The following is a 20,712-nucleotide window of genomic DNA, read 5'->3' as shown; positions in this document are numbered from 1 at the left end:
TGAGACAGGGTCTCACTCTGTCACCCAGGCTGGAGTGCAGTGGCACGATCTCAGTTTCCTGGTTTACTGCAACCTCCGCCTCCTGAGTTCAAACAATTCTCGTGCCTCTCAGCCTCCCGAGTAAATGGGATTACAGGTGTATGCCACCACGCCTGGCTATTTTTTGTATTTTTAGTAGTGGTGGGATTTCACCGTGTTGTCCAGGCTGCTCTTGAACTCCTGACCTCAAGTGATCCTCCTGCCTCAGCCTCCCAAAGTGCTGAGACTACAGGTGTGAGCCACCGTGCCTGGCCTGGCATGACATTCCTTGTGTGTTAATTAATGAGAGTTTGATAGACTTGGGCTCAAATCCCAGTTTATCCACTTAGTAGCTTGATGACCTTGGGCAAGTTATTTGACATTTCTGGGTCTTGATTTCTTCCTTTGTACAATGGGGACAGTGATTGGACCCATATCACAATCCTCCAGCGTTGTGGAAAATTAAAGAAGGTAATTCATAAAATGTGCTCATTTCAGCATTTGGCTCAAAGCAAATCTCAGTTAACTGACAGCCACAGTTATTCTGTAGCATCAGTCCTGGAAAACCAGGAGAAAGAGCTGCTCTTTCCAGGGTCCCTATTCGGGAAGCCCTGCTCGATCTCTGCCCAGCATAGCTTCACACTCTGTGCAGTTTTCTGGGTTTTTCCCTGCTCAGCCGAGTACACTCTTGTCCCGCAAGATGATTGTCATTCCCTTTTGCCTCAAGGGCAAGGCTGGAACTTGAGGCCACTGTCCCCACCTGTCTCCTTCACTCCATCTGCTTCCTAAACTCACTCCTCCCATTTCTAATGTGTCATAGTTGGGACACCCCTTGGTTCTAACTCCTTGGCAAGTGCAGGATCTTGGTCTCTGGGTGACCTGGGAAACACCTCCCCAGAGTGCACATCCCCATTCAACAAGTAGGACGTGGGTGTATGGGGTATCTACTGCACAAATAATTTCTTTCCTTTTTTTTTTTTTTTGAGACAGTACCTCGCTCTGTCTTGCCCAGGCTGGAGAGCAGTGGTGTGATCTCGGCTCACTGCAGCCTCTACCTCCAAGTTTAAGCGATTCTCCTGTCTCAGCCTCCCGAGTAGCTGGGACTACAGGTGTGTTCCACCACACCCGGCTAATTTTGTATTTTTAGTAGAGACAGGGTTTCACCGTGTTGGCTAGGCTGGTCTCAAACTCCTGACCTCAGGTGATCCACCTGCCTTGACCTCCCAAAGTGCTAGGATTAAGGGTGTGAGCCACCACGTCTGGCTGAGAATGCCTCAGCAGGCCTGCGAGGAAAGGTGAAAGGCACCTGTTTTACAAATGAGAAAGTGGAGGCTCAGAGAGCTGAACTGACTGTCCCCAACCTCAGAGCTAGAATTCGGGAATTCACTTAGAGGACTTTTCCTAAGATGAATAAGGCCCTCTCTCTGCCCCTGAGGGGTCGATGCCCAACTTTTGCACTTCCAGGTCAGTGGGAAGGAGCCGTGACAGCTCCTAGCATAGTGTCCTGGTGAAGAGACAGAGCTTTCGGATCATACCATGGCGCTCCCACTTCAATAGCTCTGTGGATCTCGGCAAATGATTCAGCATGTTGAAGTTTCGGTCTTCCCGTTCGTAGCATGGGCTGAAAGTACCAGCCTCACAGCTAGCATTGTCGCATGGATTAAAAGGAACAAACACGACTGGGTGCGGTGGCTCAAGCCTGTAATCCCAGCACTTTGGGAGGCCGAGATGGGCGGATCACGAGGTCAGGAGATCGAGACCATCCTGGCTAACACGGTGAAACCCTGTCTCTACTAAAAAATACAAAAAAAAAAAAAAAAAAAAAAAAAAAAAAAAAAAAAAAAAAACTAGCTGGGCGAGGTGGCGGGCGTCTGTAGTCCCAGCTACTCGGGAGGCTGAGACTGGAGAATGGCGTGAACCCAGGAGGCGGAGCTTGCAGTGAGCTGAGATCCGGCCACTGCACTCCAGCCTGGGCGACAGAGCGAGACTCCGCCTCAAAAAATAAAAAAAGGAACAAACACATTCACAGCACTTGGCTCACGATGCCAGGCATACTGTAAATGTTTAGTACATGGCAGCTGTGATGGTGGCTGTTATTCCTGAAAACGCTTTATTGTCATTGACAAAGATGTCCCAGCAGACATCACAGAACTGCTCACATCATGGGCTTTTCACCCAGGTATCAAAGGAATCCTTCATGCAGAAGATTAAAAAGAACGCCGCAGATCTGTATGGATTAACGTGGAAAGACTCTCAGGGCTTACTACTGAGTGAAAAAAAGCAAGTGCACAAAAGTGCATGCTGTATGATACCATTTATGTGAGAGGAAAAAAGAAATCGTACACGTAAAGCCACATTGCAGAGTTTCAACAGATCTGTATGTATTTGTGGAAATTCACAGATGAACCTCTGGAAAGAGGGGCACCTAAGTAGTCTCAGCGATGACCTGCTCTACCTCCAGGGATGGGATCTGTATTCGTGGGAGTGGTCAAAGGGAGCTCTGGCCTTATCTGAAATGTTCAAACTTTCTTTTAATTATTTTTATTTTTTTGAGATGGAGTCTTGCTCTGTCGCCCAGGCTGGAGTGCTGTGGTGTGATCTCGGCTCACTGCAACCTCTGTCTCCTGGGTTCGAGCAATTGTCCTACCTCAGGCTCCCGAGTAGCTGGGATTATAGGCACCTGCCACCACACCCATCTAATGTTTGCATTTTTAGTGGAGACAGTGTTTCACCTTGTTGGCCAGGCTGGTCTCAAACTCCTGACCTCAGGTGATCCGCCTGCCTTGGCCTCCCAAAGTGCTGGGATTACAGGCATGAGCCATTGCGCCTGGCCTGAAATGTCCTAACTTTCTTATAAGGAAAATATATGCGGCCTGGTACAGTGGCTCACTCTTGTAACCCCGGCACTTTGGGAGACAGAGGCGGGAGCATCATCTGAGGTCAGGAGTTCGAGACCAACTGGGCCAACGTGGCACAAAACCCCATCTCTACTGAAAATACGAAAATTAGTTGAGTGTGGTGGCACACACCTGTAGTCCCATCTACTCGGGGGGCTGAGGCAGAAGAATTGCTTGAACCTTGGAAGAGAGATTACAGTGAGCTGAGATCACACCACTACACTCCAGCCTGGGTGACAGAGTGAGACTCTGTCTCAAACAAACAAACAAACAAACAAACAAAAAAAAGCATGCATTTATTAAATAATTAAAGTAAATTAAATTGAGGTTATCCTTTCTGTAACTTTGGAGTGTTTGAATTAGACTGGGTTTGAATCTTGGCTCTGCACTTACTAGCTGTGTGATTGTGAGCAAATGGCCTAACTTCTCTGTGCCTAGTTTCCTCTTTAGTACAATGTAGATGTTAATAGCGCCTAGTTCCTGGGAATGTAAGGATATATTGAAATAATGCATGTGTGACATTCAGCATGGGCCTGGCCCATGGGGGAAGTGCTCAGAAATGGTACTTTTATATTTATTTATTTATTTATTTATTTATTTATTTATTTATTATATATTTATTTATTTTTTTGAGACAGAGTCTTGCTCTGTTGCCCTGGCTGGAGTGCGGTGGCATGATCTCAGCTCACTGCAACCTCCACCTCTTGGGTTCAAAAGATTCCTGCCTCAGCCTCCCGAGTAGCTGGGACTACAGGCGTGCACCACCATGCCTGACTAATTTTTGTATTTTTAGTAGAGATAGGGTTTCACTATGTTGACGAGGCTAGTCTCGAACTCCTGACCTCAGGTGATCCACCCACCTCAGCCTCCCAAACTGCTGGGATTACAGGCGTGAGCCACAGTGCCCGGCCGTACTTTTATTGTTATATTTATTTCATTTACTCTTCTAAATCTAGCAAGGACAGCTTAGCCCTTTAAGGGATCTAATGTCTTCTTGGTCAGTTATAATGCAAGAAAAATTGTGAATAATTCTATAATACAGTGTGTACAAATAAAGTCCCAAGAAAGAATTTATAAGTTCCTGTTGGAGCAGGTGGCATTTGAGGTGGGCTTTGGAGAAAAATTCAGATTTTCATGCATTGATGTGGTGGTGTATCAGTTAGCTACGGGTCCCCATAATGCTGCATAACAAACACAAAACCCCCATGGCACATGACATAAGCATTTATTGGCCATGCCTCTGGGATCAGCAGTAGATTGGTGGCTCCTCTGATCTGGGATGGCTTCACTTATAGCCAATAGCCAGGCAAGAGTTGGCTGTTAACTGAGCTGGGGTGGTTTTTGGCTGGGACGTCGGGGAAGACTTGACTGTGCACCATGTAGTCGCTTATCCTTCAGCTGACTAGCCTGGGCACATTCGCATGAAGATGACGGGGGTCCAAGCCGGCAAGGAGAAGCACACAGGCCTCCTTCTATTGGCTGAGGCAAGTCACATAGCCAGCATCACTGAAAAGGCGTGGACACAGACTGCACCCCTTTGGTGAATCAACTGCAAAGTGACATTGCAAAGGGTATGGACACAGGAGGGGTGTAAAGGATTGAGGTCTTTTTTTTTTTTTTTTTTTTTTTGAGACAGAGTTTTGCTCTGTCTCTTTGCTCCTTTGGTGAATCAACTGCAAAGTGACATTGCAAAGGGTATGGACACAGGAGGGGTGTAAAGGATTGAGGTCTTTTTTTTTTTTTTTTTTTTTTTGAGACAGAGTTTTGCTCTGTCTCTAGGCTGGAGTGCAGTGACGCGATCTCAGCTCACTGCAAGCTCCGCCTCCCAGGTTCATGCCATTCTCCTGCTTCAGCCTCCCGAGTAGCTGGGACTACAGGTGCCTGCCACCATGCCCGGCTAATTTTTTTGTATTTTTAGTAGAGACGGGATTTCAACGTGTTAGCCAGGATGGTCTCAATCTCCTAACCTCGTGATCCGCCCGCCTCGGCCTCCCAAAGTGCTGGGATTACAGGTGTGAGCCACTGCGCCCGGCCTCAGGTCATTTTTATGCCCTTCCTCAGGTGGGTATGGAAAGGACTTCCGGGTAGGAGGAATCAGGGAGGTGACATTTGAGGTCCTGCATGTGTTTAGGTAGTTTTCCTTTTTTTTTTTTTTTTTTTTCCAAATACAAGCTCTCGCTTTGTTGCCCAGGCTGTAGTGCAGTGGCATGAACACAGCTCACTGCAGCCTCGACCTCCTGGGCTCAAGCCATCCTCCCACCTCAGTCTCCTGAGTATCTGGGACCACAGGCACACAACACCATGCCTGGCTCATTTTTGTATTTTTAGTAGAGATAGGGTCTTACTATGGTGGCCAGGCTGGTCTCTAACTCCTGAGCTCAAGCGATCCTCCCACCTCGGCCTCCCAAAGTGCTGGGATTGCAGGTTTGAGCCACTGTGCCTGGCCCTGTTTAGGGAATTACATGGAAATGAATGAGGCAAGGAAGGAGAAATGGAGTAGGGTTAAACCCCAAGTAATAGTTTAAGGAGTCAGAACTATATTTTGTAGGACAGTGTTTCTCCAAATGCATCAGTTTGATACCACCATCATACTTTTTGCCATATCTGTGTTTTCTTTAAACCAACTCCATTTTTTAACATACATGTATTTAAAAATTAAATCATGTGCAGCTATTGTAATGGAAAACTAGTGTCACTTGCCATAAATGGAAGACAATGAAGAAAATAAATACAATGTAAACACAAGTGTTATGCAATTGTGTTTCATATTGTTATCTGCCGAAGGCTCTGAGACTGTCCTGTGCTCTGTTATAAAGAGAGCAGTGGCTCATGCGTATAATCCCAGCACTTTGGGAGGCTGAGGCAGGAGGGTTGCTTGAGTCCAGGAGTTAGAGACCAGCCTGGGCAACCAGATTCAGCCCATCTCTACAAAAAATAAAAAAAGGCATGGTGTGTTGGCCCATGCCAGGCATGGTGGTATATACCTGTTGTCCCACACATGAGAAGCTGAGGTGGGAGGATGGCTTGAGCCCAGGAGGTCAAGACTGCAGTGAGCCATGATCACACCACTGCACTCCATCCTGGGTGACAGAGTGAGACCTTGTTTCAAAAAAAATAATAATAAAATAAAATAAAAATTAAAAAAAGAGAGAGACTGCAGAGGTTAGAGAGTTGTTAAAGACATAGTGTCATTCAACAGAGACTGTCTCCTTGATATAGTCAGATGGCTGGAGAAAAATTTGGACGGAGAAGAAAGTGCTCGCTATATGATACGATGTTATTTAACACTACGCCTGGGTACCACCTCTCAAGTTATCAGTGATACCTGCAGCTGGGAAACAGTACTATTCTCCAGCAGATGTTTGCATAAGGCAGTACCATGTTTCCAATGGTCCTGCCATTTAACTTCTGGTCTTAGCCTAGTTTTTCAATTTTCTGTGACTTTTTTAAAGGTATGACGCATGACATCACTGGCTTCCCAGTTGACATTATCTCTTTTGTTTAACAAATTGAGGCTGGGCACGGTGGCTCACACCTGTAGTTCCAGCATCTTGGGAGGCCGAAGTGAATGGATTGCTTGGGTCCAGGAGTTCGAGACCAGCCTGGGTAACATGGTGAGACCCTGTCTCAGTAAAGAAGAGAAGAGAAGAGAGGAGGGGAGGGGAGGGAAGGGAAGGCAGGGAAGGGAAGGGAAGAAATTGATAAATCATGCTCATTTATTATTATTTTTTAAAGGGGCCAGATCCTTATTTCTTTTGCAATATTTGAAATACAACATAGGCATACATAGATATAGAATAATGAACAGTGAAACCTCATTTATTCAGAAGAAAAGGCTGAGGAAAACCACTTGGTACAAAGCCCGATTTGCAGATATTGCCAATGATGTAAGTTTGTGTATGTTTCACATAATTTCTATAAATAGGATGGATTAAATTAAACTCTACTAATTTCAAAATCAGAACTTAAATTACAAATTAGGAAGACACAGCTTTCTGTCCGATTAAAAGTGCATTCTCTTGCAGTATAACGGTAACCTGTACTGAAAAAAACACTAGATAAATGATATATTGGGCTTTTAAAGAATGTTTAGTAATTGAAACCTGATTAGTTTTTTATTTTATTTTTTAAATTAATTATTATTGTTATGTTTTTGAGATGGAGTCTCGCTGTGTTACCCAGGTCCCTGATCTAGGATGAATGCAGTGTCTTTGCAGACAGATGGTCAGACTGGGGTGGTCAGGGGGTCACTCTTGCTTTTGTGTTTCAAAGGTCCGTGTTCTGGTTCCAGTTGTGATACCCCAAGATTCATACGTTGAAATCCTAATCCTCAATGTCTCAGAATACGACCTTATATGGAAATAGGGTTGTTGCAGATGTAATTAGTTTAGGTGAGTTCATACTAGTCCAATATGACTGGTGTCCTTGTAAAAAGGGAAAATTTGGACACAGTCACACATACAGGGAGAATGCTATGTGAAGACTGAAGTTTGGCTGCCACAAGCCACGGGATTCTCAGAAGCGAGGAGAGAGGCCTGTCACAGGGCCTTTCCCAGTGCCTTCAGGGGGAGCATGGCCCCACCGACACCTTGATTTCAAACTTCTAGCCTCCAGAACTGTGACACTGGAAATATTTTCTGTTTGAACCATCCAACTTGTGGTACTTTGTTACAGCAGTCCTTGTAAACTAATGTAGCCCAGAACTCACCTTTTGGAGTAAATCTGAGTCCCTTCCGTGGACAATCTAGGCTATATATATATGTGTGTGTGTGTGTGCAGTGCATATATGTATACATATACACACACATTTACATCAACATTTATATCTATATGTATGGAGTAACTCTTCCCAAACCAATACCACAGGATTTAGTCTAGCTTTTCCCATCCCACATCTGTGTCACTCTTCTCAGACAGGAAGAACAATAATGCTCAATAGATTTGTTTATTTGCTCAATTTTCTGTATTTACCTAATCTCCCAACTTCACTGGGCCATTGCTATTTCTGATGCTCTTCTTGGATGGTCGTCTCATGGGCCCTGACCTCTGCTGGGGCTGCCTTTCCTCAGCCCCTCCCCTCTCCTCCAGGTAGAGTTGAACCACTTGCCCGGGTAAGTGCACAGGTGTGGTGGGCTAAATAACAGTCCCCCAATAATTTCTACCTCCTAATCCCCAGAAGTTGTGATTGTGTGACCATACATGGGAAAAAGGACTTTGCAGATGTAAGATAAGGATCTTTAAATGGAGAGATTGCCCTGGGTTGTCTGGGTGGGTCCCAGATCATTGCAAGGGTCTGTATAAGAGGGAAGCAGGAGGATAAGAGGCAGTAGCAGCAGATGTGGTGATGGAGGAAGTGGTTGGAGTGATGTGGGGAAGGGACCAGAAGCCAAGCATGCAGGCGGCCTCTATCACTGAAAAGGGAAGGAAACTGATTCTTGCCTGGAGCCTCCAGAAGTAACCAGCCCTGTTGATACCTTGACTTTAGCTCCATGAGACTCATTTAGGACTTTTGATCTCCAGAACTGCGAGATCAGTGTGTTTATGCTGTTTTTAGCCACTTAGTATGTGGTTATTCATGACAGCAGCCACAGGAAACCAGTATACCAGGGATGCCAAGACTCCCTCAAGGAGGTGGACTCCATGTTCTTTAATTTCCCTATGAGTCAGGAGGCTTTAGCGACAGAAATCCAGCTCACTGCAGCTTAAGCAAAAGAAGAGAATTTATTGGCGCGCATCACTGCAGAGTCCAGGGAGATCTGGTTTCTCTGCTCACTGCTGGGGCTCAGATGATGGCTATGGCCGGGAATGTGACTCCATCTCTTGGCTCTGCTGTCTTCCAAATGGGCTTCAGTGTCAGGAGGCTCCCAGATGGCAGCAGGGACGACGGCCCAGGCAGCTCCTGTCTTCCATGACACCACCTGGCAGCCCTGGAGGGTGTGCTATGGCTATGTCCTGAGTGCTTAAAAGAGGTCCTGGTGGGGTCTCAGTGGCCCAGCTGGATCCGTGATTGCCCTTGACCCAAGTATGGCTGTTTGATGGGGCCTGGGTTACGTGCCCACCCTGCAGCTGTGATGAGGTGATGCAATGGGAACAGCCTCACATCAGCTGGATAGACTGCGGGCCAAAGAAGGGAGGTTCCTTGAAAGAAAGTTGATGTGTTCTTTTCAGTAAAAGGGGAAATGGAGACCAGGTAGCAAAAGCAACAGAAGCCCATGACAGCCATCCCAGGCTCCAAGTTTGGCTTTGTTTTGTTTTGAGTGATGGTCTCACTCTGTCAGCTAGCCTTGAGTGTAGTGGTATGATCATGGCTCACTGCAGCCTCCACCTCCTGGGCTCAGGTGATCCTCCCACCTCAGCCTCCTGAGTGAGGATTTTTTTTTTTTTTTTTTTTTTTTTTTTTTGTAGAAACAGGGTTTCACCACATTGCCCAGGTTGGTCTCAAACTCCTGGGCTCAAGCAGTCCTCCCGCGTTGGCCTCCCAAAGTGCTGGGGTTACAGGTGTGAGCCATGGCATCTGGCCCTCTGAATTTTTTGATCCTAGAATTCAGACTTTGTTCTTGATAAATGTTGGCTGACTGTTTTGAAATGCCACAGACACCTCCATACCGAATTCTAATTTTGTTCTATTTAATTATCTTTATTAAATACATTTTAAATTACAAAGATGATAATATAGGCTGGGTTTGGTGGCACTCACCTGTAGTCCTAGCTACTTGGGAGGCTGAGGCAGGAGGATCTCTTGAGCCAGGGAGTTCGAGGCTGCAGTGAGCTATGATTGCATCACTGCACTCCAGCCTGGGCAATGGAAAAAGACCTTGTCTCTTTAAAAAAAAAAAAAAAAAAAAAAGATGATAATGTATTATACCTTGGGTAACTACTGAATGCATACAAAAAATGTATATAAAGAAATACTTGACCCAAGTCAGAGGCCTGGAGTTTATTCTTCCAAATTGTTTTCTCTGCTCAGACACACAAGTATTGTCTTTCTTTGGTTAATATTGTGAGATTTTACAAACCCAGCAATAAAAAACTTTCTTTTCTCATGTCATGGGATCTCTTCAGAAGCCTGGGTTCAAGTCTGTCTCATTTTAAAAGAATTAATTTTTGGATGTTTCTGTAGGACTTACAATTCAAACAACACAAAAGAGTTTAAATAAAATGTTTTCCTGACTCTTTTTCCCCACCTTCCTCTTCCGTCCCCTAAAGAATTGGGAGTCCTTGGCCAGGTGCGGTGGCTCACCCCTGTAATCCCAGCACTTTGGGAGGCCGAGGCGAGCAAATCCCGAGGTCAGGAGATTGAGACCATCCTGGCTAACACGGTGAAACCCCGTCTCTACTAAACATACAAAAAATTAGCTGGACATGGTGGCAGGCGCCTGCAGTCCCAGTTACTTGGGAGGCTGAGGCAGGAGAATGGCGTGAACCTGGGAGGCAGAGCTTGCAGTAAGCTGAGGTCGCGCCACTGCACTCCAGCCTGGACGACAGAATGAGACTCCGTCTCAAAAAAAAAAAAAAAAAAAGTGAAGAATTGGGAGTCCTTGTGGACAGAGTTTCTACATTTACAAAGATATATACAGGGAAACGTTTTCCTTATGAATGGGAGAGTATTTATTTTTATTTATCAGTGTACCCTGGAGATTGTTCTCTGTCAGTACAGAGCCTGCTTCGTGGTTTGATTTTAGAGCTGCATAAGTTTCTTTGTTGGCTATAGCGTCATTTATGTAATGAGTCTCCTACTGATGGACTCTCAGAATGTTTGCAGTCCTTTACTGTTGCAAACAGAACTATAAGGAAGTAACCTTGTACAGTCATTCTGCACAGTATGGGTGTCTGTTGGAGGAGTTCCTGCAGGGGGAATTGTTGGATCAAAGGATGTGTGCAGGCCAGGTGCGGTGGCTCACCCCTGTAATCCCAGCACTTTGGGAGGCCGAGGTGGGCGGATCACCTGAGGCCACGAGTTTGAGACCAGCCTGGCCAACGTGGTAAAACCCCGTCTGTACTAAAAATACAAAAATTAGCCAGGCATGGTGGTGCACACCTGTAATCCCAGTTACTCAGGAGGCTGAGGCTGGAGAATGCTTGAACTTGGGAGGCGGAGGTTACAGTGAGCAGAGATCACGCCATTGCACTCCAACCTGGGTGAAAGAGTGAAATTCCATCTCAAAACAAAAGAAAACAAAAACAGAAAAAGATGTGTGCAATTGAGGTGTCAATGGATGCGATCAAAAGGCCCTCCACTGAAGTGGTACCAATGTGCGCCACCTCCCCCAACCCCAAGCCAGATGCTAGAGCCGCCTGTTTCTTCACCAACGAGGTAGAAAGATGGGTGCCAACCTGGATCTCACTGTAGCGGAACCAGTCTTTAAAGTACAGAGTTGGCTGGGTTTAGGGTGGGGGTTCGTAGGGGATTCTTGTTTCTCTTCCTTGTGTCAGTGCCTCTGAGATGTGTCCTCTGTCCTTGTCTGTGTCTCCACAGAGCAAGCTGGTGAAGTACTTCAGCCGGCAGCTGTCCTGCAAAAAGAAGGTGGCCTTGCAGGAGCGCAACGCGGAGCTGGATGGCTTCCCCCAGCTACGGCACTGGTTCCGGATCGTCGATGTGCGCAAGGAAGTCCTGGAGGTGACCTGGGGGGCCCCTGTGTCCCCTGCCCCTTACTGGCCAGCAGCTACCCCCTGGGTTGCTCTTGGGCTGCAGGTTTCTGGCTGTGCACAGCACAGTCCCTGGCACATAGCAGGCTTTTAATAAATATGTGCTGGACGAAAACATTCAGGATGACTGGTGCTGTCTGAATGGGGTCATTGAGAGTGTGCTTCCCGAGTCAGTCAGAACCCTTCAGCTCTGCCACACATTCACAGAGTCACCTTAGCTAAATCACTTCACCTCTTAGTCCAGCGCTGTCCAGTGGAACTTTCTGCTACGATGGGAATATTTTCTATCTGTGCTGCCGGATGTGGTAGCCGCTTGTGGTTAGGACATGTGATTAAGGAACTGAATTTTAAATTGTGTTTGACATTAATTAATGGGGCCCGTGGAAGCCATATTGAACAATACTGTCTTAGAGCATTAATATTCTCATCTGTGAAATGTGCATAATGATTGTCATCTCTTCTTAAATAGCCAACATCATAGAATGAGATGATTTTTATACAGTGTTCAACTCAGCTGGGCACAGTGGCTCATGCCTGTAATCTCAGCACTTTGGGAGGCCAAGGCAGATGGATTGCTTGAGCACAGAAGTTTGGGACCAACCTGGGCAACATGGTGAAACCTCTACAAAAATACAAAAATTAGCCAGATGTGGTGGTGCGTGCCTGTGGTCCCAGCTACTTGGGAGGCTGAGGCAGGAGGATCACCTGAGCCCAGGAGGTTGAGGCTACAGTGAGCTGTGATCATGCACTCCAGCCTGGGTGACAGAGTAAGACCCTGTCTCAAAAAAAAAAAAAAAAAAAAAAAAGAAGAAGAAAAGAAAAGAAAGGCCAGGTGCGGTGGTGGTGGTTCATGCCTGTAATCCCAGCACTTTGGGAGGCTGAAGTGGGCGAATCGCTTGAGGTCAGGAGTTCGAGACCAGGCCAACATGGTGAAACCACGTCTCTACTAAAAATACAAAATTCAGCCAGGTGTGGTGGTGCACACCTGTAGTCCCAGCTACTCGGGAGGCTGAGGCAGGAGAATTGCTTGAACCCAGGAGGCAGACATTGCAGTGAGCTGAGATTGCACCACTGCATTCCAGCCTGGGTGACGGTACAAGATTCTGCCTCAAAAAAAAAAAAAAGAAAAAAAGGCTTTAGCTCATATTCTGGCACCAAATAGCATTCAGTAGATGCCAGGCTATTACTGCTGTGAGCATCTGCCATCTTATGTCCACCCTCAAAGATTGGACTACGTTCTTAACATCTTGAGGATAGTGAGATTTTCTTACCCCCCGGGATCTCAGAGACTGATCCATTTGCAGTGACAGGGCCAAGCCAAACCTAATAAAACCAGCGGACATCACTGCATCTTTCATGCTAGGCATTGTGCTAAGGGCTTTGCACTTAGGATCTCAACTGCTGAGACTGTTCAGCCTCCTTGCAATGACCTTTTGAGTAGGTGTGACTGTTATCCCCCTTGTACAGAGCGGGAAACTGAGGCTCAGAGCTAAGTGACTAGTCTAGCTGGTAAGTGGATGGGGCTAGCAGGATGTCCAGCTCAGATGGACAGCAAAGCTTTAGGTTGGAAGGACTGTGCCTTAGCCTTGTTTTCCTGTTGCCTGGGGCTCCCTAAACTGGGCAGAAGAGGAGCTTGGCCCTCTGCCAGTGAAACCAAGAGTCCTCTCTCAAGGCGCTCCCTGCCTCCTGCTTGAAGAGGCTTCCTGTCTTTTTTAGACCTTGTCCGCAGGGACAAGAATCTCACCCAGCCCCACCAGATCTAAGAATCCCGAGTCAGATGCGGCATCACCCCGCTCCATTCCTCCAGGCCCCTACCCCACCCCATCTTGCATATACACATCAGACCATGCGCAATTCCATATTTCCTTATTTCATTCTCAGCATGGCCAGAGAACCCAGATGAGTTTCTTGCAAATATCCTTAGAATGAATGGTCCTGTATAAGGACAGATGGCGTTGTGTTTGCACGGCTCAGGGAATTTTTTTGGGAGGCTTCAGGATCATTTATCTATCAAGTGCTACTTGTGGGGGCAAATAAGGCAGAAACGATTCTAGACCAGGGGCTGAAAACTGGTGGCCCTCAAGCTGGATCAGCTATGCAGACATTTTTGTAGTTGTTGTTTGGCTAACATGATGCCAGGACATTTATTTTGAGCCAATACTTAAAAACCAAAAGAGTCTGCCTAAAAATCCCAGATCTCTGGCTTCACTCACAAAATCAGAAATGTTGACCATGGAACTGAGCTCCTGTCGGGCAGCGACTTGCTCATTTACATTTACCTGGCCTGCAGGTACCTGAGTTTTGGCTGTTGCCTTAGTCAGTGAGCATCTTGAGTCCAAGGTCACCACCCAGGGAGTGGGCGGGAGAAGACGAGGGGTTTCTGCTCTTTGTCTGCAGTTCAGGTATATGTCCACCAGAGGTCCCCTTTCTGTGAAGTGACTGAAGTATGGAGAAAGCTCCAAAGTAAAACCGCTGGGTTCGAATCCTGGCTCCACCAATTACTTGCTGTGTGACCTTAGGCAAGTGGTCTAACCTCTCTGAATTTTACTGTCCTAGTCTCTAGGTGGTGGTGATTAAAGTGCCTACTTTCAGTAATCTTTGTGATAATAAAGGAAATCTATCAGAAACCTTAAAACAGTGTTCCATCCATTTCAGCTATTGTTACTACTATTATTTTATCAAACAGAGGTGTGTCTGCCCTTTTGGCCCAGATTGTTAAGAGTTTCTCCATTTTTGATGTTATAAAAATGTTACTTTTATGATTTTTTTGTGATCTTAAACTTCAGAGTAAATTGAAATTATATATATGTAAATCATAAGGTTAAAATGCACAAGTGAATCCTGAATCAAAGAGGAGAATCCTTTTATGTTATGAATCACCCCCTTCAAATGTGAGTCATTCTGTACCTTCAGATCCTAGACCGGGTGCAATGGCTCATGTCCGTAATCTCAACACTTTTGGAAACCGAGGTGGGAGGATCGCTTGAGGCCAGGAATTCGAAACCAGCCTGGGCAACGTAGTGAGATCCTACCTCTACAAAAAATTTAAAAATTAGCCAGGCATGGTGGTGCAGGCCTGTAGTCCCAGCTACTCAGGAGACTGAGGTGGGGGAGGGGTCGCTTGAACCCGGGAGTTTGAGGCTGCAGTGAGATACGATGGCACCAGTGCACCCCAGCCTGGGTGACAGAGTGAGCCCCTGTCTCTGTTTAAGAAAAACAACAACCAGAAACAAACAGGTCCTTGATCATCACCTTTCTTAAAGGGGCTCATCTGCAATGTGTCCCTATTTGAGAAAGCCTCTAAGTGGCTCCACTATTGTTCTCTCTCTGCCCCCTGCCTGCCCTGGTGAGTTGAAAAGGCACTGATTGGGCTTCGACTTTTGCACCATAGCTCATATTTTTGAAGATAATTTTTTGTGCTGAGACAGTTTTCTTCTTTCTGGCTCTCAGTTTAATGTGGGAGCTGTATCTTGTTGTAATACACAAACATGTAATACACAAACATGACCACAAGAGGGTAGATGTATTCTGCAATACTGCCCTAGAATCACCATCCGTATGCTATTTCACCCTTATTTACTTTGGGAGGCTGAGGTGGGCGGATCACCTGAGGTCGGGAGTTTGAGACCAGCCTGGCCAACATGGTGAAACCCCGTCTCTACTTAAAATACAAAAATTAGCCAGGTGTGGTGGTTGGTGGCTGTAATCCCAGCTACTTAGGAGGCTGAGGCAGGAGAATCGCTTGAACCCAGGAGGCGGAGGTTGCAGTGAGCTAAGATCGTGCCGTTGCACTCTAGCCTGGCAGACAAGAGTGAGATTCTGTCTCAAAAACAAAAAACAAAAAACCTTTACTTAAGTAATAATATATGTTAAGATGTTGAGTAGTAAGTGCTATAAAAGAAGACTCATATATACATACAGATATATATGCATAAATGTAGAAGCTTGACAAATTTTGAGGTGTCTCCTTATGATGGTGTCTAGGGAGACACTGTTTTGGGAAGATGGGGGTGGCGGTGAAAGTTCACTTGCCCAGCACATTAAGTTGAGAATCCTACCTTTTCCAGGTCCCTTTCCCCAACTCCACGCTACACTCCAACGTTTCTGCTTTGCCTTAGGATGCAAAGCCATGCCCCATGGGGCTCAAAAACAAACCTAGTTTCATTTCCAGCATGGAGCACGAACCTGCAATCCCTTTCCCATTAGGTTTTCTGAAGACCAGTGTGAGGCCTGGACTCTGCAGCCAGAGAAGAAAGGAAGCAGAGTGGGGCCCAGCCATCAGCGCACCTGCCTTTTCCTGTGCTTGCTCTGAGTGTGTGCTGGGATTTCAGATGAGTCCCCGCAGAGCAGGAGGCACTGGGAGCCATGCGAATATGAAAAAATGGGGCCTGCCTTATAAACATTCAAGAGACAGGCACAGTGTTGACGCCAGACAGGGCAGTAATTATAATAGCACAAAGCACCTGCGCCACCTTGCCAAGTGTGAACACTTAGGAGTCCCACTTTATAGATGAGTAAAGTGAGGCCCAGAGAGGTTGAGTGACTGGTCAGAGATTATCTAGCTAATGAGTGGCAAACCGGAGATTCGGAGACCCCACTGTTGTGCAAAGCGTTTGCACGGCGGAGTGTTCTCCTCTAGGCACCACTAGAGGGCGGGCTGGAGGCAGAGATGCTGTTCCTGCCCCGCCGTTGACAATCCTCTCTCCCCTCCCCTAGGAAATCTCCCCGGGCCAGCTGAGCCTGGAGGACCTCTTGGAGATGACGGATGAACAGGTGTGCGAGACTGTGGAGAAATACGGAGCCAACCGGGAGGAGTGTGCCCGCCTCAATGCCTCCCTCTCCTGCCTCAGGAATGTCCACATGTCAGGTGAGCAGGCCCTGGGGCCGGGGATGTGGAGACTTGTCCCCAGAACAGCTGCCATGGTCCCTCGGCATCCTGTGCCTGCCACTGCAGGCCAGGACGAGACAGTCAACCCTGGGGGGCAAATGTGGCACGCAGGAAGAGGCAGCATGGACCTGGGATTTGGAGGCCGGAAGACGCCGACAAGGGCAGTTTTTGGGTTTGAACTCTTGCCCCAGGACGGCCTGCTGAGGTTTAGGGTATCTGGTGCTGGATAATTAGGGTCCGGACATGAAAATGTTGAGTGTGTGTAGGAGACCAGGTTCTTTTTACTTTAGACATGTTGAAGTGCCTTTGCATTTTGGGTCAATGTCTAGCTTCTATTTTTTTTTTTTTTACAGAAGTGATTTGCATTCATTGTAACATAAACCAGAAAATAGATTTTTAAAAAAATCGCCCTAAGCCCTACCCTCTAGGTAACTGCTGTTATCATTTTTGGTATAATTTTTCCTGACAAATGGATATACGTTTACTTTAAAAAATAGAATTAGAATTATCCATACATATTGCTTAAAATTTTTTTCTTCACCTAATAAAATAACCTCTGTGACTTGTATCAGTTTGGGGGCCAATATATTGTCATCCCTCCTGGATGTTTTCCATTAATTGCTCAGATACCCATTTGTCTTTATTAGCAGAACATCAAATATCATCTTCCTGAGGCTCCCTGCTTCTCTCTAGCCTCATGATTTATCTGCAAATTCTGGGGCCTTTCTGTCCCAAGGGATGCGCTCTGCAAACGCCAGCCACGGAGAAGTGTTAGTGACCATCAGCACGGTTGTTTCAGTTCCCACCACAAGGTGTCACTGTTGAGCATCAGTCGGGCAGAGGCAGGTGGAGGCTCACGGATGCCCTTGCTTGATTCAACCTGCTCTATTCAACAAGCATTTGTTGAATATTGTTCTAGACCTGGAGAAGTCTTCTAATCTGAGTGGCTATGGGGTGCCAGCAGGGCTGAGGAGGCAGCAGTGAATAAAACAGAACATACTTGAAACAGGTCATTGGCCTAGTCCTCCATGCGTGCCCTTCTGTATTTTTTTCTTGCTGGCAGATCCTGATTCAGGTCCAGTCAGCATCAAAAGGGATCATGCAGCTGGGTACACTGGCTCATGCCTATAATCCCAGCACTTTGGGAGGCCAAGGCAGGAGGATCTCTTGAGTTCAGGAATGCCAGACCAGGCTGGGCAAATGGTGAAACCCCATCTCTACAAAAAATACAAAAAAAAAGTGCCGTGTGTGGTGGCACACACCTGTAGTCCCAGCTACTCGGGAGACTGAGGCTGGTGGATCACTTGAGCCCAGGACATTGATTGAGGCTGCGGTGAGCCGTGATCACACTGCTGCACTCCAGCCTGGGTGACAGAGCAAGATCCTGTCTCAAAAATAAAGTGGGGGGCGGACCATGCACTGGGGGCTGTCTTTATGCCTTGAAGGATGTTTGGTTAGAAGCATCCTTGACCTCTGCCCATGAGATACCAGTAACATCCCCCAACTCAAAGTCATGACATACGGAAATATCCCTAGATATTTCAAAACGTCCCCAGGGAGGCACAATCACTCCTGGCTGATGAGCTGTAAAGGTGATGCTACTCTTTACCTCTAGCACAATGGTGCTGACTCACCGAACATGAGTGTGGCTGACAGGGAGGGGCCTCTCAGTCACTCAGTACATACAAAATCTACTCCAAAGGTGACTTTCTCTCTTTACCCACAGTGAGAAGCAGATGGCAGTTTTCTCTCTTTAAAAAAAAATTCCAGGCCAGGCATGGTGGCTCACACCTGTAATCCCAACACTTTGGGAGGCCAAGGTGGAAGAATTGCTTGAACCCAGGAGTTTGAGACCAGCCTGGGCAACATAACAAGACTCTACCTCTACCAAAAAAAAAGAAAAGAAAATAGCTGGGTGTGGTGGCATGCACCTGTAGTCCTAGCTACTTGGGAGGCTGGAGTGGAAGGATTGCTTGAGTCCTGGAGGTGGCAAGGCTGCAGTGAGCTGAGATGGTACCACTGAACGCCAGCCTGGGCCACAGAGTGAGATCCTCTCTTAAAAATAAATTGCACCAAATTACAATGTTATATCATAAACATCTTCCTTTGTCAATAAATGCATTCACTTCTTATTTTTAATGCCTGAATACTAACACAATTTATCCAACCAATCTCCTATTTTTGGAAATTTGAGTTATATCCATACTTTTCCTATCATAAGCAATGCTGCCTGAGTACCCCTGAGTGTTGTCTTTGGGGACCCCTGTGGCTATTCTTTTAGAGTGAATTCATAGGAGAGGAGTCTTGCAGGAAAACATTTGCATATTTTGGCCAGACGCGGTGGCTCACACCTGTAATCCCAGCACTTTAGGAGGCTGACGCCGGTGGATCACCTGAGGTCAGGAGTTTGAGACCAGCCTGACCAATATAGTGAAACCCTGTCTCTACTAAAAACACAAAACTTTAGCTGGGCGTTGTGGCACACACCTGTAATCCCAGCTACTTGAGAGGCTGAGGCAGGAGAATCTCTTGAACCTGGGAGGTGGAGGTTGCAGTGAGCCAAGATCATGACGCTGCACTCTAGCCTGGGTGACAGTGAGACTGTCTCAAAAACAAAAGACAAAAACAAAAACAAAAACAAAACACATATTTTAAGAATTGTGGTGAACATTGTCATATTGCTTTCCAGAAAGTTTGTACCCATTTATGCCCCCACAATACCTGACAGTGAGTGTTTGCGGTTAGGGTTTTAATTACTTTTCAGAATTCACATTGTCTCATCAGAGAGGCTCTACTGAGGTTCCAGTTTCTGTGAGAGAGGCATTTCTGTCAGCCTTATGGGGGCAGAATAGTCATTTTTTTGTAACATTCTGGGCTGCACGAGACCATGAAAGGTCTTGTACTCTGATTTTTTTTTTTTTTTGGAGACAAGAGTCTCACTGTGTCGCCCAGGCTGCACTGCAGTGGCGTGATCTTGGCTCATTGCAACCTCCGCCTCCTGGGTTCAAGCAATTCTCCTGCCTCAGCTTCCCGAGTAGCTGGGACTACAGGTGCATGCCACCACACCCGGCTAGTTTTTTTGTATTTTAGTAGAGACGGAGTTTCACCGTGTTGCCCAGGCTGGTCTTGAACTCCTGAGCTCAGGTAATCCACCTGTTTGGCCTCCCAGAGTGCTAGGATTACAGGCATGAGCCATCACACCTGGCCCTGTCCTCTGATCTTTTTCAAAATTTGTGTGATCCAGATGGACAGTACAAGTACAATTTATATTGTGACCCCCTCCGCACACATAGGTATACATACATGCACACCATGTAGCTAAACATACATATACACAATTATAGCATGTTTCATGAAAGAATACTCCTCCTTCCTATTCATGATGAAAGACGATGTTGTAAGTCCATTCCTGTTCCATGCTCTATCATTTAGCAGATGCGGGTAATGTCCACTTTCTTTTCTTTTTTCTTTTGAGATGGAGTCTCACTCTGTTACCCAGGCTGGAGTGCAGTGGCGTGATCTTGGCTCACCGTAACCTCTGCTTCCTGGGTTCAGGTGATTCCCCTGCCTCAGCCTCCTGAGTAGTTGGGACTACAGGCATGCGCCACCACGCCCAGCTAATTTTTGTGTTTTTAGTAGAAGTGGGGTTTTGCTATATTGACCAGGCTGGTCTCAAACTACTGACCTCAGGTGATTCATCTGGCTCGAACTCCCAAAGTGCTGGGATTACAGGTATGAGCCACCGTGCCTGGCCTGCCACTAATTTTTGTTTTTGAGACAGGGTCTTACTTTGTCACCCAGGTTGGAGTACAGTGGTGTGATCATAATTCACTGCAGCCTCGACCTTCTGGGCTCAAGCAATTGTCCTACCTCAGCCTCCGCAGTAGCTGGGACTACAGGTGCACACCACACCACCACACCTCTCTGATTTTTGTAGAGACTGGATTTCGCTTTGTTGTTGCCTGGGCTAGACTCAAAATCCTAGGTTCAAGCAGTCCTCCTGCCTTGGCCTCCTAAAGTGCTGGGATTATAGGCATGCGTCCCCCATGCTTGGTCAAGCAGCACTTTCATTATACACCTCACTATGGTTTGAACCTACACTGATCTCATTGATCCTTCTGCCTCCACATAGGCCTCCCTCTGGACTCTGCTCAGGCTGCTAAGACTCAGTCTTCTATGTCCTGCCTCAGATACTAGCCTTAGGGCCCCTGGCACCTTGAAAGCAATGGCCAAGTGCTCCTTGTTTACCCATGTTCCTACAGC

General features: G+C 46.6%; 1 protein-coding gene across 1 annotated transcript in view; it reads left to right on the top strand.

Annotated features, from left to right (window-relative positions):
* KSR2 (kinase suppressor of ras 2) overlaps window positions 1–20,712 on the top strand; it is a 515,890-nt gene that overhangs the window by 98,610 nt on the left and 396,568 nt on the right. The window contains exons 2-3 of the mRNA XM_008004868.3: window positions 11,392–11,532; window positions 16,278–16,428. Coding sequence (XP_008003059.1) covers window positions 11,392–11,532; window positions 16,278–16,428 — 292 coding nt within the window. The remainder of the gene's footprint in view (window positions 1–11,391; window positions 11,533–16,277; window positions 16,429–20,712) is intronic.

This window comes from Chlorocebus sabaeus, chromosome 11 (genome assembly GCF_047675955.1).
Source record: "Chlorocebus sabaeus isolate Y175 chromosome 11, mChlSab1.0.hap1, whole genome shotgun sequence".
NCBI lineage: Eukaryota > Metazoa > Chordata > Mammalia > Primates > Cercopithecidae > Chlorocebus > Chlorocebus sabaeus.
Note: the sequence above shows the minus strand (reverse complement) of the source record. Positions and strands in the feature narration are given on the sequence as shown.